The 25,590-nt window shown below is 43.9% G+C and overlaps 2 protein-coding genes across 2 annotated transcripts; one reads left to right on the top strand and one right to left on the bottom strand.

Annotated features, from left to right (window-relative positions):
- The first annotated feature begins 15,903 nt into the window (after positions 1-15,903).
- Positions 15,904-19,921, top strand: LOC147849879 (phosphatidylinositol 4-phosphate 5-kinase 1-like). The gene is made up of 7 exons (XM_087337270.1): positions 15,904-17,381; positions 17,947-18,112; positions 18,269-18,379; positions 18,587-18,774; positions 18,954-19,081; positions 19,194-19,365; positions 19,494-19,921. The coding sequence occupies exons 1-7, from the start codon at positions 15,904-15,906 to the stop codon at positions 19,756-19,758; spliced, it is 2,508 nt and encodes an 835-aa protein (XP_087193396.1). The 3' UTR covers positions 19,759-19,921.
- Positions 19,922-20,925: 1,004 nt separating this feature from the next.
- On the bottom strand, positions 20,926-24,917 carry PDIL5-2 (PDI-like 5-2). Its single transcript, XM_087337260.1, has 5 exons — positions 24,650-24,917; positions 24,103-24,206; positions 23,636-24,003; positions 21,605-21,912; positions 20,926-21,332 (listed from the first exon to the last, which is right to left on the bottom strand). The coding sequence occupies exons 1-5, from the start codon at positions 24,908-24,910 to the stop codon at positions 21,009-21,011; spliced, it is 1,365 nt and encodes a 454-aa protein (XP_087193386.1). The 5' UTR covers positions 24,911-24,917; the 3' UTR covers positions 20,926-21,008.
- Positions 24,918-25,590: the final 673 nt, after the last annotated feature.

Genomic DNA, 25,590 nt, shown 5'->3' with positions numbered 1-25,590 from the left:
CACCCGATCTCTTCCGGTGAGAATGCAAAGGCTTTCCCGTGCCTTCCGAGCATTCTCCGAAACCGGTCTTCCTCCGCCGGCAGTAGGAACCCGCCCCCACCGATTTTGAGCTCCCGGAGCGTTCCGTCGGTGAAGGTGTGTCCTATGCAGGCTGGATCTCGTAAACTGGGGTCCGACGCCACCCCTCTGATTCGGGACTCGCTGCCCTCCGGCAAGGGTGCCGCGACTAGCCTTACCTTCCGGTCCACAGTCTTGTACCTCGTGCTAACCCGGGCCGTCCGATCCGACCCGAGCCCCCGACTGAAGTTCGCGATGACTTCGTACATCTTTTCGGAACATACCGGTATCGTCCGGTCTTCGTTAAGGTCTTCTCCGGCTACCTTCCTCAGCATCCGCAAGGTGTCGTCGAAGGAGACCGCCTCCACGGCTCCGCTGATTTCCTCGTCCGGGCCGAGAACTCCGCACGCTCGAAGTCGCTCTTCCGCCCTTGTCTTTTCTCGACCAACGATGCCGACTATCATACACCCTCCGTTGTCGGAGAAGCAAAATCTCCTACCTATCGTACAATCGTGGGGTCTTTCCCGAGTGTCCGGACTGTCTCGGCCCCACGCCTTGGCAGCCCTCTCTAAAAATCCTCCCGGTTCTCGCCACCGAGGGATTCACGGTTTCTCTCGTGGTTCGGCCGCACCGTCAGAAACTGAACCGAATGGAGCCCGTCCTGGCTTTTGACCCTCGCGTAGGCCGAACCGTTGTCCAGCACCTTGTTCTCCATTCTCGCCGCCGTGATGTATGGTTCCCCTAATATGACCGGATGCGAGGACGTCTCCTGTACGAAGAAGTGCTGGTCAATCTCGACGTCGCCGATCTTTACTCGCACATTCGGGCAAGCCCCGTGCAGTTCCTCGGTGGCGCGCGTCGCCGCCCGTATCTTCCACCCGTGCCTCGTGTTGATCGGCCACTTTCCCTTCTTATAGAAGTCCATGGACATTAGGTTTATTTCCGAACCGTGGTCCACCAACGCCACCACCGGTTCCTGAACACCTCCGATTTTTACCGGGGTCTCCGTGGTCGCTCGGGCCCAGTCTGGCCTCGAATAGTGGCTCTCCGCCCACTCATCTTCCAGCGCCGAGTCGTCGATGTGCGTCGTCCGCACCTCCACCGGTCTTTCCGGTTCCGTCTCCGTCGACAGTCTCTTCCGTTTCACCAAGTCTACAATGGAGTCGTGGAACTCCTTCTTGGCGATCCCTAGCACCTCCCGTAATGATAGCTCCACTTTGCTGTCGAGGATCCGTTCTTCTAGGACCTTTCGTAGGTCCGTAGTCCTTTCTATTTCTGTCCCCAGTCGGTACCCGCCCTTCCTGGGGTTATCTTGCGGGCCGGGCCCACCGGCATCGTTCCGTCGTTGCCTGAATCGGGTCTCGTACCGTTGTGAGGGCCCGGCCGCTCCGGCTTTCCCCACTCGTTTTTCTTCTACCAGAGCCTCGTAGTTCCGGCAAGCGGCTTCTACGAAGCCCGTCTTCTCCTCGACCGGATCGCTCCACCCGGTTATTTCCCGGACCCGTCTCTCAGCGCGGTCCGTTTCATCTTTCCTCAGCCGCGCGCCGGCGAGGCCTTCCAGCATTGCCGACCAGAAACCGTCTTTACTCTCCTTTCGGGCCTCGCTGCCCCCGACCCGAATACCGGCTGACGCCGAGTAGTGGATGGCCTCCACGTGTCGGGCCGCTGCCTCTTCCATCAGTCTCTTCATACCTCCTCGCCCGTCGTTTCGGCTCAGGGCCCTCCTGGTGTCGCCAGCGTGCACCCGGCCTTCCCACAGGTACACCACCCGGTTTCTCAACGCCTTTGCGAAATCGCCGCAGTCCTTCCGAATGTGGCCGACCTCGTCGCACCACATGCACTTGTTCCCCGTTGCCGGCCGTCGGTCACGAGCCGGTTCGCCGCCTTCCCTTCGAGTCTGGGCGATCTGGAGATCCTTTATCGCCCGCGTCAACTCCTCTAGCGCTGCTCCTCCGGACGAGCCATTGACCATGCTGGTCGAAGCCGGACCGGTTTCGAGCCATTCCCGGGTTTCTTCCCTTCGCACTTGCGGTGCCGGTTCAAGCCTCCTTGCTGTAACAGAGCCCGCACCGGCTGCCCAGTTGTCAGCCCATTCTCGCCGTTTGTCGAAACGGCCACAGACTCTCTTAACCGCAGCCCAGTCGGTTGTCAGCCCGTCTTCAGTTTCCAGCAAGGAGCCGACTTGATCCCAGTCCCGCTCGTCCACCGACTTGACGAACAGTAGGACCCGGCTCGTATCCAGAATGGTTCGGTCAAGCGCCGAAAGGCGCGCAAAGCGTTCTTCGAACTCCCGGAGGAGTGCCGACGCGTTTCTTCCTTTGCCGGGGGACTCCACCCATTCCATGAAGTCCCGTTTCGAAAGCCGGAGCGCGTCGTCCAGCCCATATTTCTCTAGGAGTCGGCCTTCGAACTCCTCCTAGGTACGGCTCTCCGCCCGTACCTCGAGCACCTCCGCATGGATGCTCGGCATCGCCACTCGAGGGAACCCGGCAAGACGCCTCTCTTCCGGAATGTCCCGCATCAGCATTTCCGCCTCGTAGGACGCCAAATACTTCGTAGCATCCTTTCCGCTGAAACGGCCGATCGTACCGACGACCGCCTCAATAGCTCTGTCGAGGGCACCGGTGCCCTCGCGTGTGCTCAATATCCGATCCACGGCCGAAGCCATGGCCTTTGCAAGATCCGACCCCCTCATCTTCTGCTCTTCTGCCGCCTCTTTCACATCGGGTTCACCAAATATGTCGAGGTATTCCTCGCGGATGCGTGGAGTGAGGCGGGACCTCGGGGGTCCTGTACCGAAGAGTAAGAGAGAGAGAGACCCATTACGTGCGAGCGTAGATTCACAGGGACACGTCCCTTCGACGCAAAGACGCGAGTGGGACAGCGACACAGAAAAAAAAACACGAAAATATGTATGTATTGACAAGACAAATCACAAGAACACGAAGACAACGAAACACGAAGTCGGTTACAACCGAACAGGCTGGCGAACAGATGCCGATACCTGCTCGTAAACGCACAGAGGGGAATGAGTAGGTTGGAGGTGCTACCGGAAGCACTCGGGCATTCCTCAGAGCAGCGCGGGCCTCCCGAAACCTGCACAGAAGGAAGCTATGGCGTTTGCAACCAGAAAGAGAGAGAGAGAGAGAGAGAGAGAGAGAGAGAAGCCTTCGCACGCAAACCGACAACACTTCGTCCTGGCCTCTCCGCGATCCCTTCTACCCTCCTCGTCTCCCTCCTTTTATAGGCAAGGAAGGAGCCGTTTCCCCTTTACTTCCTACCTACCGAATCTACCTAGGATCTCCTATGTACAACATAAGGCGCACGTGCATGAAGAGTCGGTTCCTACGCTCCGGTACACCGATTCCGTTTGTGGACGGTTTTCTTCACGACAACGTGAAATGTGGCGCCAGAGTCTAGTAGCCACGTGTGTGCAACTTGTGCATTGTAGAGGACTTCTCCGATCATTGAGTCCTCTAAGGAGAGGATTTCTCCGGATCAGGTGTCGGCAACCAGATCGACTGGAGAGTGGTCCGAGTTGGAACGTCCCCGATTCTGCTCGGATCGCCAACCACTCTCTTTTCTTTTTAATGACCATCAGTTGGAAACATTGTGGCCAGCTTTCTTGCAGTGTTTGTAGTACTCGCTTGATCAGCCCGTTTTCAACTTCGACCGTTGTCGGTCTCCCCTTGTTTTCGATCGGTTGTAGCGTCGACTAGTTCTGTCAGCTTGTTCTTTCATTCGACTTTGTCGGTCGAATGACTTGGTCGAGTGATGGGCTTCTGCCGACTCATCGATGGTTAGTCCCATAAATTTTCACTTGATGTCCTCTGTGAGGACTTGGCTGATTGTTTCGTCCATGTTTAGGATCAGTCGACTATTGGCATATGTCGTGCAGAATACCTCCCAACTCACCGGCAAGCTCGATAGGAGGGCAAGGGCTTTCACTTCTTCTTCGAAGTTGATCCTTTGTGACGAGACCTCAGACAACACCCGGCTGAAGGTGTTGATGTGAGAGTTTGCCGGATTGGTCTCTCTCATCTTCACGTTGAACAGTTGTTTGATTAAAATCAGTTTCGAAGATGATTACTTCTTTTCATAAACGGCTTGTAGCTTCTCCCACAATGAGAATGTTGTCTCTTTCGCTATGTTGAAATAGACGTTTTCGGCCAAATGCATTCGGATGGTGGAGCGTGCAATTTCGTCTATTAATCTCCACTCCTCGGATGTCATTGAAGTAGGTTTTTTGCTGTGCCGAATGGCTTCGACCTATCTTTGAATGATCAACATATCGTGCATCATCTCCTTCCACAAGGCAAAGTTTTTGCCATCAAATTTTCTGATTTCAACTCTTGTTCCGGATGTTGAAGCCATATTCTGTTTGTGAACTTCAGATTTCTGACCTGGTCTTTTCTTTCAGCTTCTTCTGTTGTCTGTTGCCGCCAAACAACAAAGATTCGCTCTGATACCAGTTGTGGATCTATGTATATATATATGTGTGTGTCTACGTATGCAGAAAACGTTTGCTGACCTATTTGCTAATGCACAGAAAACAACACACATAGAAAATACAATGAATCGAGACTTAGACAGTAGATCGAGCTTTAATGGAAAGCTTCTTATTACTTAGTTCTCTCTCAGAGATACAATACTCTTCTCATCATCACTCATTACAATGTTAGGTATTCGCTTATATACTAAGCCCTAACTTATTAACGAGTTCACACTCGGACAGATACAATTTGGAAGGAGTCGGCCTTTTATGCCAACAAGGCCAATGTTCTGTTGGTTGGCCCATTCGTTGACATAGGTCACATTCTTTGCAGTATGTGTGGGCATCCTTATGTGTCATCGGCCACCACAGTCCTCCTTGCCCTATCTTACGTGTGGTTGCCCCCCCTGCGTAGGGACCACTTGCTATTCCGCGGTGAGCTTCTCCTAATAACGCACTCTTCTCATCTTGGCCTACACACCTTCGCAAAATGCCATCGCTTCCTTTATGGTATAGTATTCCTTCGAGGAGACAAAAATTCTGGCTTTTGACTGCCAAACGCTTCTTTTCATCTGTACGTAGACGTGGAGGTGGCAACCCCGTACTTAAGAAATATGTCATTTCCTCCAGCCATTTGTTCGGGGAGTGTGTGCCTTCCTTGGCATCACTTGCAAAAATATGCAAGATTCCGATATCCGAAAAGTCGTCGTGCCCTTCGACCGCTTCTTCTCCATTTTCGATTCGACTCAAATAATCGGCCACTACCTGTTGGGTTCCTAGCCAATGCTGGATCTCAAACTCGAACTCCTGTAACAGCAGCATCCACCGGGCCAGCTTCCCGGTCAACGACCGTTTTGAGATGAGATAGAGTAACGCCGCGTGATCAAAGTGAAAGGTGAACTTCTGGCCTAATAGATAATGCCGAAATTTGTTGACACTATATATCATCCCTAATGCTTCTCGCTCTATTGTGGAGTAATTTCGTTCGGCATCCATTAATTTGCAGCTGGAGTAGTACACTGGCCGATACCAATTCGGCTCGGTTAGCTACATGACTGTGCTACCAATGTCTATGTTGGATGCGTCCACAAACACGTGAAACGACTTCGTCCAAACCGGAGGTTGTACGACTGGTGCATGCGTAAGCATTACTTTTAGCGCTAAGTACGCCTTGTCTTCTGTTGTTGTCCACTTGAAGGGAGTGTGATGCATCGTTGTGTGTAATGGCGTGGCGAAATCTGCCAGATAGCGCAGCATGCGGCTGTGCCAACGAATCTACCCCAAGAAGCGACTAAGAGCTTTTGCGTTGCATGGGGCTGGGGCCTCAATGATGACTTTGATTTTTCCGGGATCAACCACAATACCTTCTTTGCTCACTATGTGTCCGAGAAGGGCTCCGCTCGTGACACCGAGCGTGCATTTGGCCGGATTGAAGCCGAGCCGTGCAGAACGGCATTGCTCCAAGCATAATCGTAAATGACCTAAATGATCCGCTCGCACTCCATATACGGCAAAGTCATCGTGAAAAACTTGCATGAATGCGGGGATGAACTCACCACAAATTTCGGTGATGATGCGTTGGAATGTTGTTGGGGCAGTCTTCAACCTGAACATCATGACCACGACTACAAACACGCCCCAATTCGTTACAAAAACGGTTTTTTCTTGGTCTTTTGGATGCATACGTATCTGATTCTACCCGCTAAAGCCATCTAGAAAGTTGTACATCTCGTGGCCTGCGACAGCATCGAGTACGCTATCTGTAAACGGCAAAGGAAAGACGTCTGTGATCATTACTACATTCAATTTGCGATAGCCAACACAACCAAGGATTTTGCCGTTTTTCTTTGGTACGACCATGATCGGACTAAGCCATGTGGCTTGTTTAACTTGCCTAATGAACCCGATTTTTAAAAGTTTATCGATTTCATTTTTTACGTGTGCCACGTAATTTGGGTTCATTCGATAGCACCTTTGTTGGACTGGCTTAGTGTTCGTCGCCAAATTGATCCGATGCTGATAAAACTTGGGATCTAATCCCTTCATGTCCTCATGTGACCACGCAAATACGTCGTTGTATTCCTGCAACAAGTCGATCATCGCCACCCTTTCGGGAGGCGTCAGGTTCTTCGCTATGGACAGACGTCGTGGCACCTCAAACGTCCCTACATTAATTTCCTCTAAGGCCGACGCTGTAACCCGTCGAGAGATCTCCATTTCTTGATCAAATGCATCACGTGCCCTGCTTAGTTCCAGTAGTGATTAAAAGCAACATGATGCCCACTCAATATTAAAAATTAGTCTACATGAATCGTTACACCATTAAACGTACGTAACTAGTGTAGATGAGGTTAAAATAAGGCCAAGAAAGAGAGTTAATTGTGGGTGGGTAATTAATGACAATTATGAGAAAATCATCAGAAAGTGAAAAGACAATTTGTGTAAGTAGAAAATAATTAGAATATAATCAATTAGGTGCAAAAACATTAAGCATGCTTTAAGGTATGAAACCCTAAGGTAGTCGACATGCACCTCCTCAAGACCACCACATCTCCTTAGAATCGGCCAAGTGATGGCTCAATAAAGAGTAACGTGGCATAGGTAAGCAACATATACCTTGTTAAGACCACAACATCCCATAGAATCGGCCAAGTGATGGCTCAATAAAGAGTAAAGTGGCATAGGTAAGCGACATATACCTCGTTAAGACCACAACATCCCATAGAATCGGCCAAGTTATGGCTCAATAGAGAGTAGAGAGGCGAAATAAACCTCGTCAAGACCGCAACATCCCATGGAATGGGCCAAGTGATGGCTCAATAAAGCGAAGAGTGGCATACTCAACATCATATGCAAAAGGGCCATGAGTTGAGCGTGTGCGATTAGAGCAAACACGCTTGACCCGATGCACAAGAATAATTATTATCGTAAGAGATGGCTCAAGAGAGGGGAGAGTGGGAGATACATCGCGATATGCAAAAGGGCCATGAGTTGAGCGTGTGCGATTAGTGCAAACATGTTCCACCCGATGCACGATAATAATTAAAATCGTATCATGGTAGAAAGAAGAAAGAAAAGAAAAGAAAACGTAATACCACTTCCATATGACCAAGAAGAAAGCATCATAGAAAAGAAAAGAGAGATCGAGAAAGAAGAATACTAGGTTAAGAATGTTGTTTTGATCCTATGAAGAGCATGACGAGCCTTGTTAGATCCCCATCGCTCACATGCAAAAAATATCAAAACAACAAAAAAAAATTGTTAGTAAATGCTCTGATACCACTGTTAAGAGTCTATTACTAATCAATATACCAAAGTAAAGTAAAAGTAGGAAAATAGATTGGATAGAAGAACCCGTTCCACCCGACCACCCCCGAGCTATGATCTAGACATAACCAACCTACCATCGACGTCCCATACCGTCGGATATTAGGATGACCAATACCTTGGAAGAGATAAACACGATCGTCGAGATGAAAGCCTAGCCCGCACCACCGGTGTCTAAGACAGCAGCCTTCCGACGTAATGTCCTTATGAGGGTAGCTAAGCCTCATATTTATACCTTTTCCTTGGCCCCTTCAATAGATGTGCCTTTCTAAAAGGGTCTCCATTCATTGGTTGTCCAAATCATGATAGTGCATGCACCTATCATTCCTTCTATCCAATCACATTAGCCCCTTTTTTAACATTAGTGAACATACCCTTCACTAATGTAAATATTAGTGACCTACCCTCACCAGCATTATGTGTACATAACAATACTTCCCACTCCGTAATGCCTAGATGGTTGCGTGTGGCTTTATTGATAACGTTCACACCGGAACCTCCATCGACAATACAACATGGGATTTCCTCACCTTGCAAAACCACTTTGATAGCTGGATTTTGATGGTCAATCCTGTTGGTCCCATACTAGACTTTGCAAAATTGGTCGGAATCTCGACTCTATCCACGCTCCATATTTGTATTTCCACAGCCTCCCGAAATCGAGGAACCAAGTTCAATAACTTATCCATTGTCAAAGTAATTTGACAATCCACAAGTGCTTTCCATATCGGTCGTCTGCTGGTGTCGTATCCTTTACGTGGGAGGATGAACCTGCGTTCGCCAACTCCTGACGCATGCAGTTAACATTGGCTTCATTCACCTTTTTGGCCCAAGATTTAGCGGCTTCACGGATCTCGTCTTGCTTTGCCCATTCAGTGGTCTTGGCCTTATTGTGGGTCGTAACTTGTTGGACTTCCGTCGTGATGGTGTTCACGGCCGGCCCTTTTCCTTTATCGCGTCGTGGGCATTGAGTCACATAATGTCTTCGTTGTTGGAAAATAAAACAATGGACACTTGACTCACCTTTTTCGACAATTGGGGTTGCTACCGGCTCGGTTGGTGGCGCCTGTTGTTCCCAAGATCAATGGTAATGTTTGTTATTACGAGGCTTCCGACGATAATCGTGACGATTATCCTGGCGATGCTCATCCTCTGAACTCTCGTCGTGGATACGTTGATTTTGCGATTGTCGATTTGCGTCGTATGAGTGCGACTTGGCCTGTCCACCACGATTGTTAGTGGAATGCCGGTTGTCGTAGCGTCATCCTCCCCGAGGATTATAGCGATCATATCTTGGGTACTCCTCTTCCTCCTGATCCTCATCCTCCGAATAGGGATCATTGTCGCAGTGACGACGATTGGGACGGCCCGAACGATGGTTGCTCTCCGAACTCCGGTAGTGCTCCTCTTGTCAGCTCCGGTCGCTTTGTCGATTAGTACGTTGAGGCTCGATACGGCGTACCGGTGCTATAGGGAGATTTAGCATATTATATTCCCATTGGTTTGTTGTACGCGCCCGCGAGTGACAAATAGGGCAGTGGACTCGCATGTTGCAATCGACCACTGAGTGCCCTTAGTTTAAACATATCGTGCATTGGATGGCCTGTCGGAAATGATACTCCTTATCTCTTAGTAACACTTGTTGTAATGATGCCATGGAAAGCACGTCGTCCTCGTCCTCTAACTCTAGCTGTAGGGCTCGTTCAATGATCGTGTCTGCCATTTGTCTCGTGAAGTTTTGCATTCCCAACGTCGTCCGCAATGGCCAGCGCAAGGCAACCCAAAACATTTCTTTTGCCTCGTCTTCCGTGGGAGCTCTTGTTAGCTGGCACCTTAGATTCTTGAATTGTAGGCTGAAATCAGCGATTGACTCTTGCTGGAGCTACCAAATAGAGTAAAAATGGCCAATAATCTTGCGTTGCGGAATGCTTCAGTGAAAGAAGTGTAAAAATGCCGAGCGGAATTGGTCGAAGGAAGCGAAAGTCACGATGTCGAGTTGGGAATGCCAACGGGCGGCGTGTCCATTGAGGGTCAAGCCAAACTCCGCAATTTTGGAAGTGTGGGCTTCGGCTTCCAGAAGCCCCTATGACACATGGTTCGCATTCCAAACATTTAGGAACGATCGAGTGTGACCTTCGATGTCAGTTTCGCCGCTGAGGCGAGGGTATGAGAAAGCCATCACAGTAGATTGTCCGGGGCTAGGGTAAATATTGCGGACGCGGTGTGGGGAGGTTTGTGTTGTGCTAGTGGTTTCACTATGGTTATGAAGTGGGGATAGGACCTCCTATCCACTCCCGCTTTGCTCAGTGAGCGTCGACTCGAGTGTACTCTCCGAGACATCCGAAAAGCAATTGTTGAGGCGTGCTTTTTGTGCAGCGCGTTCTGCTGCCCTTCGGGTTTCGGCCTAGAAATGCCGAGCGGAATTGGTCGAAGGAAGCGAAAGTCACGATGTTGAGTTGGGAATGCCAATGGGCGACCCGTCCGTCGAGGGTCAAACCAAACTCCGCGATTTTGGAAGTGTGGGCTTCGGCTTCCAGAAGCCACTGCAACACATGGTTTGCATTCCAAACATTTAGGAACGACCGACTGTGACCTTCGGTGTCGGTTTCGCCGCTAAAGCGAGGGTATGAGAAAGCCATCATAGTAGATTGTTTGGGGCTGGGGTAAATACTACCGATGCGGTGTGGGGAGGTTTGTGTTGTGCTGGTGGTTTCACTATGGTTATGAAGTGAGGATAGGACCTCCTACCCACTCCCGCTTTGCTCAGTGAGCATCGACTCGAGTGTACTCTCCGAGACATCCGGAAAGCAGTTGTTGAGGCGTGCTTTTTGCGCATCGCGTTCTGCTGCCCTTCGGGTTTTGGCCTGGGTTTGTGGTCTAACTTGCTGAATTGGTTCTTTGCTGCGTCGGCAGCTAGACATCCATTCCCAGATGTTCAGCTGTGAAAATCACAAATCACTAGGTGTGCCAAAAGTGTTACCAGCTAAGGTAAACACAGTCTACCCTCGGTCCGTCGGGGTACGGCTCAAGAAGATTATGGTGTATACAGGTTACTCATGAAAGGGTTGTGGGCATAGTGTGTAGTGCGTAGTGCGTAGCGTGGCGTACACTTAGGGGGAAAGAGAAATAGGAAGACGACTACAACCGACTTCCTTCGCACAATGCGTAATCTTTACACAGAGTCACTTACACAATTAATCACACACAGGGTATACACACCAGCTGAGAGACACAACGATTCGAAGCAACAAAACTATATTCAAAGATTACCCAAAATTTTACGCTAGCTTTTACAAGTTTCCTATGCCCTTTATATACAGGGTCATGGTCGGTTACGCTTGGAGCGTGAACCGTTACAAGCGTTCATAACGCTTCATTTTATACTTACAACCTCATAATTACATTACGGTTGTATCTGTCCCTACGCCTTCCTTTTCTTCTGCCTTTTCCCACTTGGGTGACTTAGGTGGCCAACACATGTCACCTTTAAAAAGGGGCATAGAGCATTGTAAAGTTTTAGTTTTTGTCGAACGGTAGTTGTATTTTCTTGATGTAAGTTTTCCATGCCACCTTTAAAAAGGGGCATAGAGCATTGTAAAATTATCAATCTATAACTATGTTAAGTTAATATTTTTATTTTGTTTGAGGAACTCTGTATTACCATTTAAACTGTGTTTGTTAATTAACTGTGTGAGTCGATCAGTTGTGGGTGATCAAACAACATAGCGTCTCATTACAACGATCAGAGTAATTTTAGTTTAACAATTAAGTATCAACCATTGGTGTATGATTGTAAAGAATAACGTGCGGAAGCTTGTAGACAGACTGGCTCAGCCAGATAACAATAATAAAACAGAAAATGAAGGTTTAATGGAAGCTTGAGAATACATAGTATAGAAGCTTGTAGACAGACTGGCTCAGCTAGATAACAATAGTAAAACAGAAAATGAAGGTTTAATGGAAGCTTGAGAATACATAGTACGCGGGAGAGATAAAGAGAGCAGAACAGTAAACTCAATTCAAAATAATAACTCTTTGTACATACAAATGTCCTATATAACACTTTTTATACAAGTCCTTAAAAGGACTGACAAAAGTACTGACAAGTACTTCAATGCTCATACGAGCGACTAACACTAACTCTAAGGAATATGCATACGTATTAGGCTAAGATTGAAGGCCTCTAATGGCCTACCAGTTACAATCAGGTCTGTCTCTCCGATCCATATCCGGTTGAGCTTGTCTACTCAACAATGATTAACTTTCAATCCAGTCCTCGAACTACAATCTTCTTGATAGGATACTTAGGGATTAAATATTCGACCCGTGTATACCAAAAGGGTATAACAAAGCTTTAACAAAACCTTGTTAAGGTGGAGCAAGTAATTGGCCAAAGGTCCTACCCTTTTCCTTATGGGTTAACGGAACAACAAATAGTTTTATAGGGCAAAAGCCAATAATGTCAATTAAAGAAAATATCCCCACATGGGTAGTGCTTCCTTGGGAGTAAGAAATGAGTACTAAAGACTTGCACGTAGTTTGGATTTAGAAATGGCAACGAAGAAACTAAATTTGCATGTTTCAAGAACAAAGCAAGACTTGATAGAAATAAAAGACTTACGACCACAAAAAATTCAAGAGGGAGACTGGGTATTGGTACTAGACAATAGCCTTGACAACCAATATGGTACTAATTGGAAGTTAAACTTTGCAAAAAGGTGATTTGGGCCTTCTGAAATAAGAAAGGTTATAGATAAGGCTACTACCTTAATGCATTAGATGGAACAGAGATCTGAACTCCAATGGTATGCAAGAGGATAAAGATTTTCAAGAAGAGGGAAGTTGTTGAACCTGAACTAATAGAATATGAAGAAGAAAACCTTGAAGAATAGAATGGAGACCAAGATGAGTGGACTTGCACAAGATGTATGCAAGTTCAGAGGGGGTGGGTGTTGTGAAGCAATTGCTTCATGATATAAAAATAAATTCAAATATTATATCAAGTGACATTTGTGAGGCTCAAAGTTATAGCCTAATATATCAAGCACTGAGTATGAACCATTATGATAAGCTCTTCTATTAGTTTATATTCTCATCATCATAATTATGTCTTATGTATATTCCATACATGCTGACTCAAATGAGCAACATGGATGTCATGCATCACACGTAGCACATGTGTGCAATTGCATGCACTCTCATATACATCACGTGCATTTGAACACCAATATAAAGAGAATGAAGGGAAGCATGTAGGACTCAATCAATCAAGCGATTAATCAAGAAGGAAAATAATAATCAAGACATTGAGCTAATTCATCTAGGAAGCATTTCATCTCTCAAAATTGAAGTCAAGGGTTTGAGTGGGAGTTTGGTAGAGATAAGGTGTCATCCTTAGGATCAACTACTATAACTTTGGTAAAATCTTATATTCTCAATATAATACAATATATTTTCATCATATAGTCTTTGCTCGTTGAATCATACACTATCTCCATCTCTTGTATTTCTCCCCACTTTTCGTTAAGAATTCATACATAACCCTAGTGGTTCAACACACCAATTACGAACTCTACGACAACATCCCACACCATCGAGCGTTGATGTGAGTTGTACCTTGGGTTCTACAAAGAATGCATGTGCTTAGCAAACAAGATCCATAGCCCCACTGAACTAGACTCCTCTAATAAGAAGGTAGCTAACCTTCTTATATAGGTAGAAGCCCTTCTTATGCATGTAAAACCGCTATAAAATAGTCTCTTTATCACATTTTTCTTTCACATATCATTGTTCTTATTAGTTTGAACCGAATGAGCTTGCACCCATGGTGATTAGAAAAAGGAAATTCTATTTTCTTGGGCAAATTTATTTATTTATTTATTCCAAAAACTTGGGCAAATCTTGTGACAATCCACAAAGCTGAAAATCGATCTTCCTTTAAGTTAATTCATTTGAAAGCTATCCTTTTGGTATCTACAATAAATGGTAAAACTTTTGTTATCTTATGTATCTACCAAAGCAAACAAAAAGGGACGTTTTTATCCAAATACTCAAAGCTTTTTCATATGGCTAATATGAATAAATCTTCAAAATGTCGGGTTTAGATTGGACAAACATGATGGATTATCTATAATTACTCAATATGAACCTAACTCAAATAGAAATTATGGTTGGCACATTGTGCAAGCATGACCTTTACTATAAAGGGAAGTAAGACACACAAATTTGTGGATGTACACATACATACATTTCCTTAATGGTTGTGAGTGAGGTCATGAGCTCAAACATGAAAAATCAAGTATGGTTGGAATATGTTGTTGAGGTTTGCATAGAGTTCACCATTTTGTATATGCAAGACCATAATCTTATTCTGTTGTGATCGTTGCATATATCACATGGTTGCAGTCTAGGATTGAAGTTGCCATTGTATGTGAGATATATTTCATGTGTTTGCAATCCAAGATCATTACAATAATTTTCATAATGGGTGAGATATATTTCACATGTTATTGAATGTCATGCATAGTTTCTTTCCGAGATATATTTTGATTTCACAATTTCGCACAAATAATATAAAAATTCCTTATTGTTGAGATATTTTCACATGGGGTAACATGTGAATGGGTAGCTTTGTGTGTGTTGTGTGGTTGGCATATGTTTCACATGTTTGGAGCTGGTCCTCTATGGTTTTATCATATGCAAATGATAGTGCAGCATCATGCCATTTGAGTGTCCTCCTTAATAGCACCGCTTTCGCAAATTTACTTTTTCTCTTGCATTTCGGCTTTATCTTATCCAATTTTGTGGATTTTTGCTTCCATCAAGGGTTGGGATGCTTCATCGCCTTGAATTTGATCCATCTTTGTATGTATTTATATGTATATGTATATGTATATGTATGTATATATTATATTCGTCAGTTTTGCCTAAGAATTGGCTTCCTAAATGAGCTTTTCTTTTCCTCGTGGTAGCACACGAAAGAGGAAGCAAATGGGTCTGGAATTGGGCTAGTGGATGATAGACACCGTGCCCACCCACATTCAACCCAACCACCCACCTCCTCGGGTCCCTCTCGCAAAGTGAGTGAGTGAGTAGGTTATCCAAGTTAAGTAGGTAGTTTTGGAGAGTAGTTAGTAGTAGTAGTAGTAGAGTAAAAAGAGTAGTAGGAGTAGACTTTTCGTTAACCAAGTAAAATAAGAAAAGGGAAGGAAGGAAGGAAGGCAACCAAAGTCAAAGCCATGTAATACTTACTACATATGTATAAGTATAACTTATAAGCAAGCAAGCAAATAAAGAAAGAAAGAGAGTTATACATATGTATTATGTATGTATATATATACATATACATACATATTATATTATATGTCGTATGTATGTACATATGTATGTATAACTAGCTAACTAGCCGTTGGATTGCCGCCGCTTCCTCTCATTTCGTTCCTTCCTTTCCGGTTTTGTGGTCGTCGTCCCGCCCATTTCTTACCGTTGCGCTCCATCTTCTGCACTACTCTTCTTCTTCTTCTTCTTCTTCTTCTTCTTGCTTTGCTTGCTCTTCCTGCCGCCGCCCGCATCACGTACATACCATACATACATACACCTATCAGTCTCATTCTTATTATTAGTCTTATTCTCTCTCTCTCTCTCTCTCTCTCTCTCTTCAGAAATTCAAAAATGTTTCAAGATTTCATAACAGTGCAACAATTCTGATAAACAAAAAGAAACAGAGGAAAAGTTCTATTAATTACGACTATGTTTTTTATAAACTAACTCTAACTGTAACAAGAGAATGCTCAATTGCAACATTAACCAATGCCATAATATATATATATATATATATATATATATTTACTACTCCTTCATCTATCTCTCATTTAATTTACGTATGTATGTATCTATCTGTACCGAGAGGATGGACCGAAAGAGGTTTACATACTAACCGCTAGTCTCAGGACACCATCATCCGAGTTCATCACCATCACTGTGGAGGAATCAATCTGGATTCCCCCCCTCCCCGATCGATATTAATAATGGGTAGGGCGGAAGAGGAGAGGTTTTTTCCGAATGGGGATATCTTCGTTGGGTCGTTGCAATGTAACCTGCCCCACGGGAAAGGGAAATATGTATGGCGTGATGGATGTATGTATGAAGGAGAATGGGTGAGAGGCAAGAAGTCAGGGAAGGGCAAGATGTCATGGCCCTCTGGAGCCACATATGAAGGTGAGTTCATGTGTGGCTACATCCATGGCATGGGGTCCTTTACAGGTGCGGACGGCAACACCTATACTGGCCAATGGTATATGAACCAGAAAAGAGGGCTGGGCACCAAGACGTATGCTAATGGAGATGTGTATGAAGGCTCATGGATGCGAGGTGTGGCAGAAGGTGTTGGGAGGTACATGTGGAGTACTACTACTAGTAGTAGTAGTAGTAATGGGAAGGAGTGTTATGTTGGGGATTGGAAAGCAGGAGTTATGTGGGGGAGAGGGGTCATGACATGGTGCTCCTCCAACTCCAACTCCAACGCTGCTGATACGTATGATGGGCAGTGGGTAGATGGGCAACCGCATGGCCATGGTGTATACACATGGGGGGCCGATGGCAGCTCCTACGTCGGCACATGGGCCAACGGCCTCAAACACGGGAAAGGCATATATTATTATTATGTTGCTCATCATGCTGGTAATCATAATAATATCCATGGACCATATGATGAGGAAGAAGAAGATGATGATGATGGTGCTTCTTTGGCGTCTCATCTCAAATCCTCTCATTCCTCCTGCTCCTGCTCCTCATCGTCATCTTCATCTTCATCTTCTTTATCCGATGATGTTAATGCTCCCCTAACGACGAATGAATGCAGCAGTGGTGACAGCTCTGTCACTTCCGATACAGGGTTGTGGCCGGATTGCCTATCTCTTCTTGACTCCTCTTTCTCTTCTTCTTCTTCTTCCTCCACCTCCTCCTCCTCCTCCTCCAATTCCAATGTAGGGGATAAGTGTCTGTTGTTGGATAGCAACAGCTCTGGGAAGGAGGAGGAGGAGAGTGTGGGAGTGAGAGTAGTGAGAGTGGTGGTGTTTGAAAGGGAGTATGTGCATGGTGTGCTTGTAAACGAGGCGGCTGTGGCCGTGAAGGACGAAGAAGGCCGGAATGTGGGAAGAAAGGGAGGATGGAAACAACAGCAATGCCAGCGCAGCAGAAGGCGAGAGCAACGTTTGAGAGGAGGAGGAGGAGGCGGCATGGTCAGGGCCGGGGCCGGGGCCGGGACCGGGGAGACGATATACAAGGGGCACCACAGCTATGATTTGATGCTGAACCTGCAGCTGGGGATAAGGTACACGGTGGGGAAGATCACTCCCGAGCCAATGAGAGACATCTCTCCTTCCTCTGATTTCGGGCCCAAGGCGAGAATCTGGATGAATTTCCCGAGACAAGGCTCCCAGCTCACACCACCGCATCATCAGTCCACTGACTTCAAGTGGAAAGACTACTGCCCTGTGGTTTTCAGGTGTGTGTGTGTGTGTCCTACCTTCCTTCCTTGTTGTGTTTCTCTTTAACTGCTACTTGTGATAAAATTTACTGAATCAACAAACAACACTCCGGTAGTGGGGCCGGCCGAAAATCAACACCGCAAGCTTCTCTTTTGTCGTTGCCCGAATAACCCCCAAGTGAAGTGTGTGTTTGTTGTTGGGTTAGTGTGAAGTGCAATCAATCGCATGGCATGTGTCGTCATAGTCGTGAATCCATCCCCTTTTTGCCTTAGACGGGAGGGAGCCCCAGAATATTGCAGAAATATGTGCTACATACTTGAACAATTAACTGTATATGTTCAGTCACTTCTCTGTGCATTTGGGGGAAGCATGACGGGAAATAATAAAAAAAGTCAGGGGTATCTGGGAGAGAAGAAAATGTATACACACAAGAAACACACAGTAAATTCTCCCTTATATATATATATATATGATCATACCTACATCATTGGTGTAGAACATTGAAAGAAATATGCCCTACTCCCCTCCCCCCAAATAATTCCTGAGCCTGATGTATGTGCATGTAACTAACTTGTTGTACAGGCACTTGAGGGAGATGTTCCAGATAGACACAGCAGATTATATGCTCTCCATTTGTGGGAATAGTGGATTGAGGGAACTCTCATCCCCTGGGAAGAGCGGGAGTGTCTTCTATCTCTCCCACGATGATCGATTCATGATCAAGACCATGCGCAAGGCCGAGGTCAAGGTGGTGGCGTCAATCTACCTATTCCAAACTATAACTCTGCTTCTGTTATTATGCCAGTCTCTGTTATCATGATAATGCTTAAAGCATATACATTTCTTCCATTCACAACAATGATTTCAGAAACTGGAGTTTAAAAGTTCTTTTTCTTCACTCTAGGTCTTACTCGCAATGCTTCCAAATTATTTCAAACATGTCCAGGCATATGAAAACACTCTTATAACCAAGTTTTTTGGTCTTCATCGAATCAAACCTGAAGGAGGCCAAAAGGTGTGCGCATATATATAATAGGGTGCAATCGTCTCTGTTATTCAAAGCATAACTTAAATGAATGCATGGTTGTACATTTATAAGACCGTATGCATGTATATGAATTTAATACGGTGAAATCTTGTCTGATATTCTAAGCATAGCTTAAATGAATGCTTGCTTGTATTGAACTTTTGTATCATGTGGCAAATTTGTGTCTGTGTGCAGGTTCGTTTTGTAGTGATGGGGAACATGTTCTGCACAGAACTCCGGATACATCGCCGGTTTGATCTGAAAGGATCTTCTCAAGGAAGATCAGCAGACAAGATGGATATAAATGAAAATACTACACTCAAGGACTTGGATTTGGACTTTGTTTTCCGACTTGAACCTTCTTGGAGGCAAGCTTTGCTAAGGTAAAGGATGGATGTGTAGATAGATGTTGCAACCGGCACACACACCACATGCTGGATGTTGTTGTCGCTTTGTGTTTTTTCTTATGTTGTGAAACATTTTGGGCTACAACAGGGAGAGAGATAAGTCTGTCTATGATGATGGTCATAATATATGGTATTTCCGTTGTTACCAAGTGCAGGCAGATTGAATGTGATTGTAAGTTTCTGGAGTCTCAACACATAATGGATTACAGTTTCTTGCTGGGTGTGCACTTCAGAGCTCCACAGTTTCCTGCGATTGTCTGCAGGCAAGATGGTATGTATGTATGTATGTATGTATGTATGTATGTATGCAAGTTTGTATGCAATCTATCTCATTTTTATTAGTAATAGACCATGGAAGAATGGATGGCATTGTTTGTGTCAAAATGTATGTGTAGCTGCTGCTCCTGCTGCTTCTGAAGAAGGCTTGGTTCTTGTTGCACACAAGCCGGATACTAGTCTGACACCACCACCAACGGGATCTCATGTGAGAGGGAGTCCTTTAAAAGCTGCCGCAGGTCGTGGGGACGACGAACAAGAGATTGATCTCTTGCTTCCGGGGACTGCGAGGTTTTTTGTTTGAATCATTTATAAGTTATAACCATACAATGACACACACATGCCTATCTATAACCATACAATGACACACACATGCCTATCTATGAACATGAAGTTTTAATTTGTTGTTGTTTTGTCAGGTTAAGGGTACAATTAGGTGTGAACATGCCTGCCAGGGCTGATCACAGCACGAATGTAGGAGACTCCTACGACGTCGTGTTATATTTTGGTGTGATTGACATATTGCAAGAGTATGACATTAGCAAAAAGCTGGAGCATGCATACAAGTCCCTCCAATTTGATGCACTCTCTATTTCGGCCGTCAATCCAAGTCTCTATTCCCAACGCTTCCAGGACTTCATACAGAAGAAGACATTTCCTGAAAACTCTAAGAACGTTGAGTAAGGAGTAGTAGGGCATAAATAATATATAGGCCGCTTATCTTGTACATAGATAGACAGGCTCCTTTTCCTTCAGTTGGTTGCTACTTGCAAGCATATGGAAAATATATATCACTAACACTCTCTGGTTGACGATTGACGTGAAGGAATGATTTTTTTTCTTTCTCGCTAACACCAAACCACCAACACTAAGACCATAGCAATAATGGCATGGAAGATGGTTAATGCATCAACATTGCACCTAAACACATTGTTATGCCTTGCTAACATTGCTCAGAAGTTCAAATATTATTTCGAATGTCAACAAAAAAACATCCCATGGGTGAGTTTGTAATGTGCATGGTTCCTTAAGACCATGGAATAATTATGTAACAAGTTGTTTGGTGGATGGATGGATTCGCGTGAGACAACAAATTGTTTTTCTTGTCGTAGGTCTCTTGGATTTTTCTTGTACCTCCCCCAAGTGCGATAGACAAAATTAGGAGAGAACGATTGCTAATATATCGTGTCAGAAAACGTTGCCATATACATGTGATGATATATGGAAAGATCAAATTAAAACCAAAAAATGAAGGGCCTACTTGTCAGTTCCCCAAACCATGATTCAGAAAAATAGCAGTAATGTGGCTACTGTAATGTAATCTCTATTTATGCCTTTCCCTAATAATGAAGTCAATGATGCATGTACGTGGTGTGAAAGGTAGATACTTTTGTCACCCCTTCAGCTTTGAGCAAGTGTGTTGTTGTTATCTATTATTTTCACAGAGGCACAAGACTTTCAATCACGTTTTTCCAACTACAAGAAATCACCACGTTCACGAAATGATTTGACCAGCAACAGTCATTAAAATGCTTCATGTGAAAAAGTGATTTCACCTCGCTGCCATTTTTTATTACACCCCCTAAATTCTCATGGTAAGTTCTGCAATTTAGTGTGATTCAAGTATACTATTGACATGATTTTGCATCAGCTAGTTAGGTTGCGACAATGCTCACCCAAGGTTCATTAAGCATTTCAAACTTGAAAAGGAAATTTCTACTCGTATGGCTCAACCATTAGGGTAAAAGAATAAAATCCAACAAGAATCATCAGTTACTTCCATTTTCTGGCAAATATTTTGAGAAATTCCCCGTCATAGGGAGGAGAGGATACCAGAAAACGATTAATCAAATACAAGAAAACGATTAATCAATAACAAGTCAATTACAGCAGGCCTACATTTTAATACATTCATAGCCAAACCTAAGATTCCATTAGTCTTCTTTGACTGAACTATTATCATTACTAGCGAATGTCGGTGGATTTCTCTCGTTAGTAGTGTCATCATCATATACTGTTCTCTTGCCTACTACATCATCTGTGCCTACTGACGTCCAAATGCTTCGAGCAAAAATTATCATGGCAATTATCGGCACCAGTATATACACACTCCTTACACTGATAAGAGACTGAAGAAATTCTGTTAATGTTGGTCCTTTCACATTTATCTTTTTTGCCTTCCCTTCCTTGAACTCTTGAAGAAAGAATGTGATGTATGATCCTGCTCTCTCATCACTGAAGTCATAACCTTCTGCACTCTGAAATAACGGATACCATTGAATACTATGTGTTAAAAAAGTCATCATAGAGCTACTGAGTATGATTTCATCATGAAAATACACTTAAATTTTTGGAACATGACTAGGACACCCCTAAGTTCTCAAAATTTACCAGATAATCCCTCTGTGATACAGTGTTTACTCATAAAGGAGGTATTCTGGTAAATTTTTAAAGCCTTCGGGGTAGTTTACTAAATATGGAAGAAGCCCCCGCGTTTAGGGGTTTTGCCAAAGGCATAAGCATGGCTTACCTCAAAATATGTGGAGCTACCATCCCATATAATGAATTCAGGAAAATTAGAGTGTTTATCAATATGAAAAGTACGACAAAAAGAAGGCCATTTAAGTGAGTCCACATATGCAAAAACGAAAGCTCGATTTGCAGGAGCTGCAGCTTTCAACATTTTGATGAATAACAAGGAGTGAGTAGAAGATTCCTCTTTCAAGATGGCAAGGGCAATAGGTCTTCCATCATTCCGCAATTTCCTCAAGTCTTCTGGTGTCACTTCATTTACACGTGGCAAAAGGTTCTGCCCCACAAACTGTACCAGGTCCTCCCCTATAATCATCAGAGGCATGCTGCATTAGAACGACTTCCCTTACATCACCAAGCAGGGGAACAAATGATTACTTAAAATGGAGTGGAAACGAAAATAACTCTTGAAATTAGTTAAAACAGTACAAAAAGTTATTTTCTCACCATGGTTATGGACTCTGAACCACAAAACAAGCAAGTCGAGGCTAGAGAGAAGTGCTGAATAGTGTGCCTTTTAACACAGGTAGGTAGATATGAGCTCGGTTCTCTCCAATTTATGACCTTTTATGCTACTGTGTAACCACTAAGCCAACGAGCAGAGAGAGAACATGAAAGAAAGGAAGCACGGCAGCAGAAAATGGATGGACATTCAGTTGTCAAATGAAATATGGCCTTTATGAGATTCTTCACATGTCCAAAAAAGGCAATATACAGGCAATGTACGGGATGTACAGAAATAGGTTTCAAAACAGGTGCACTTTGTGTTTTTGTTAACTCTAAATTTGACTTCATAGACTTACGTTTCTTGTATGTTTGGCCTTTTCACAGTTTATTCTGAAATCAAAACTATAATAAAATTATTCTTGTCTTTTCAATCCAGCTTCACCATTTTTCTCAATCCTTTCTTCATTCTAACTTCGAAGTTCACAACTCTCCTCTTTCTCCTCTCTAATTCATCATAGTGATGGAGAGACTCAAAAGAGAAGGATTTTAGGATGTCCTAGCAAGATTTTAGGATGTTCACCTCAATTTCTAATTGTCTGCATTTAAAAATTGAAGGGGATTTAGAATATTATGCAAAACGCACAATTTCTTGGTGTATACCTGTCTATACTTGTGGATCATTGTCTTACTCTACCCATATTCAAAGCACAGAGCAAAGACAGTTTGCTTATATTGGAGAAGAAATTTACTATGCCAATGTGATTCGGTTGATTATGTGCATAAACTAGTAATGATGGTTGGGGGTCTTAGGAGAGCTTTTAACACACAAGTGATGCTTTGGATGGGATATATCGTTTGACCCTGTAGATGCTATTATTACGTATGCCCTGCAGGTACTTGTAAGCAGCTGGCAAAGAATTCACATTCAGGGAAACCATCACAGCCACATGGAGAAGGGTGGGGCATGAAGCAGTGGAACATTTCTGTACAAAGTTGCTTATGATCTCCAAGCTGCACATGAAGTGTCTCAAGTTTCTATTGTTCCTTCTTGTACTTATGAATCTCCAAGGAGTTATTGTTTACTATTTGATAATGATTGTAAATGAAACGCAAAATTTATTCAAGATCATTTTCTTGGTGATTTAAGAGCCTTTTACCTATCTCATCTTATTCGGATGGGGCATGCAGGTCAAATGAATACATGAATATGGTGTCACTCCATCACATCAAGAACTTACTATGCAAGAGGTGATAAACGTACAATTTAAAGTATGATTGGAGAATGTATGACGCTACTTTCTTTTGACAGCAGGATCATTTTAGTTTTCTTTGGCGTCTTTCAGTCATCTCAGACCTTTCGGAATTACTTTTACTTCTTTAGAAAAGTAAAGCAAAAAAAGAAAATATATCCAAATACTCCAAATTTGTTTAGTATTTACGAGAATACCAAAAACTTGATAAAAGTAACTATAATACACATCAGTTGTACAAAATTTACAATACAAAATATTTCAATATAACCATCAAGACAAGAAGTAGAGAGAGAGAGAGAGAAGAGTATGTATGTGACCGTGGCATGTACCTGTGAAAGGTCCATAATAGACTTCTTGTTCTCCATGAACAGAACAAACAACAATAGCTGGACCTTTATCGAAGTCATAGTTCTCCATAGCTTTCTCAGAGAACTTCTCTAAGACTACAAACCATGCTTGGTTTTTATGCTGTCTGGCTAAATCCGAAATTATTGAGCTTTGAATCCCAAAACAAATAAATATGGGAAGGTTTGAATCTCTATTATGCATAAAATCTTCGAGTTCGACCTCAGTTCTTAGCACTTCTATATCAGGACGAGCAAGTTTCACAAGATGAGATGAAAGAGATGATGCTTGGCGAGGGCCTTTATAGTCTAATGGAAATCCTTTGATGAAAAACTTCAGTGTTGGATAAGCACTAAAATGGAACACAATATGTTCCCAGAATCAGAATTATTTTATATACAAACTGCAGACAAACAAAATCATATGAAAAAGAAAGAACCAAAAAAGATACCTAACTCCATATTTGGATGCTATTTTGGTATATCTGTCCGCATTGATCTTTGCAAGAACAATGGGTGGAGTCTTTTCTGCCAGCCCAGGAGCAGCTAAATCTAGCTATAAAAGAGAAACAGCACCAAAGAGAATTGCACTAATGGTTTAATGAAGATAGAACAAAACCCTCTAATCATTCACAAAGGACAAACACTCTCTCTGTCTCTCTGGCTTAGCATAGTGGTAAGCTATTAGGCTATGAAAACAAGGACATGGATATGAATCCTAACTTTCGCATATCTTTGCTACACCATACATCATTTTTCATAAACTGCATGACACATTGGTGTAGCAAGCTACTGACCTCATCATCTAGAAACAGTTAATGCATCAACCTCAACTATGTCCCCCCCCTCTCTCTCTCTTCACACACTCTATATCTATATCTATATCTATATATAGATATATACATACATATCTATCTGGCATAAATGGAGAAGACAAAATTATGAAAGATCGAACATATAATATCTGAAGATCAAATCATGAAACATAGTTAAGCATACCTCAGGAGAGAGCCTCTTGCAATGGCCACACCATGGGGCATAGAAATCAACAAAGATGTAATCATGCTTAGCAATGGCGGCATCAAACGTTGAATCAGTGAGTTCCAGAACGTCACTCCGTCCCAGAGAACAGAAGCTACTTTTAGCGATGATGACGAAGAAGAGGACGGTGCAGAGGTAATGCTTCGCCATGGGCATGGCCATCGCTATGGAGGCAGAACTTCCATGCCCACGTTTCGTTTCCTTTAAAACAAGGTACATAAATGATGTACGATGCATATATGTATGTATACATACATACATACAGAATCACAGGATATGTGATGGGGAACCGAAGTTATGTTGCCAAAGTGATGTGAGGGAGGAGATCACTGATTCTTAAGTACATATGTATGTATGTATGTATGTATGTATGTATGTATGTATGTATGTAGCCCATGTCTATCTGCTACCAAATCACGAAGAGGCATGACGAGCGAATTGCCACCACCAACGGTGCATGGCGCTTAGTTGAGAGCGCATATGATCTGCACCGTCCGATCTTTATCCAAAAAAAGCGCCATGAAAAAATGCCAGACTTTGAGTGCCTCAGTCACCAATTGCCCTACTCTTTGACTGCAAGCGCTCGACTCAAATTAGACGCCTAACTCAAATCATACGCCCGATTGACTCAAGCCAGGCGCCTAACTCAAATTCAGACATCAAAAATAGGGATCGGCTCAAGCCTAAACCGGTTTTAAACAGTTTAGTGGTTTAGTAGCTCGGCTCGGCTTAGGCTTGAGCCTTGCCAAACCAACTCAAACTAGTTAAAACACTGGGTCATTTGAAACAGGTAATATGTCACATTTTAAGAACCGTCCGTCAAAAAAAGGCACAAAATAGGTTGTTTCACAAAAAAGGGTGCCGCATGCATAAAGGTTTTTCAACAATGACCAAAAATA

The sequence above is a fragment of the Azolla caroliniana genome, unplaced genomic scaffold (genome assembly GCF_043228905.1).
Source record: "Azolla caroliniana isolate FFs.n. ecotype wild unplaced genomic scaffold, voAzoCaro1.0.p SCAF_22, whole genome shotgun sequence".
NCBI classification, from domain to species: Eukaryota; Viridiplantae; Streptophyta; class Polypodiopsida; order Salviniales; family Salviniaceae; genus Azolla; species Azolla caroliniana.
This window is presented reverse-complemented; position numbering and strand designations above follow the sequence as displayed.

Excerpts from the sequence above, each read along its gene's own strand:
- LOC147849879 (XM_087337270.1), top strand. The coding sequence starts at position 15,904 with ATGGGTAGGGCGGAAGAGGAGAGGTTTTTTCCGAATGGGGATATCTTC. Across the intron at positions 17,382-17,946 it reads TACTGCCCTGTGGTTTTCAG|GCACTTGAGGGAGATGTTCC; the intron begins GTGTGTGTGTGT and ends CTTGTTGTACAG. Across the intron at positions 18,775-18,953 it reads TGGAGGCAAGCTTTGCTAAG|GCAGATTGAATGTGATTGTA; the intron begins GTAAAGGATGGA and ends TACCAAGTGCAG.
- PDIL5-2 (XM_087337260.1), bottom strand. The coding sequence starts at position 24,910 with ATGTACCTTGTTTTAAAGGAAACGAAACGTGGGCATGGAAGTTCTGCC. Across the intron at positions 24,004-24,102 it reads GCATCCAAATATGGAGTTAG|TGCTTATCCAACACTGAAGT; the intron begins GTATCTTTTTTG and ends GTTCCATTTTAG. Across the intron at positions 21,333-21,604 it reads GTAGCTCCACATATTTTGAG|AGTGCAGAAGGTTATGACTT; the intron begins GTAAGCCATGCT and ends CCGTTATTTCAG.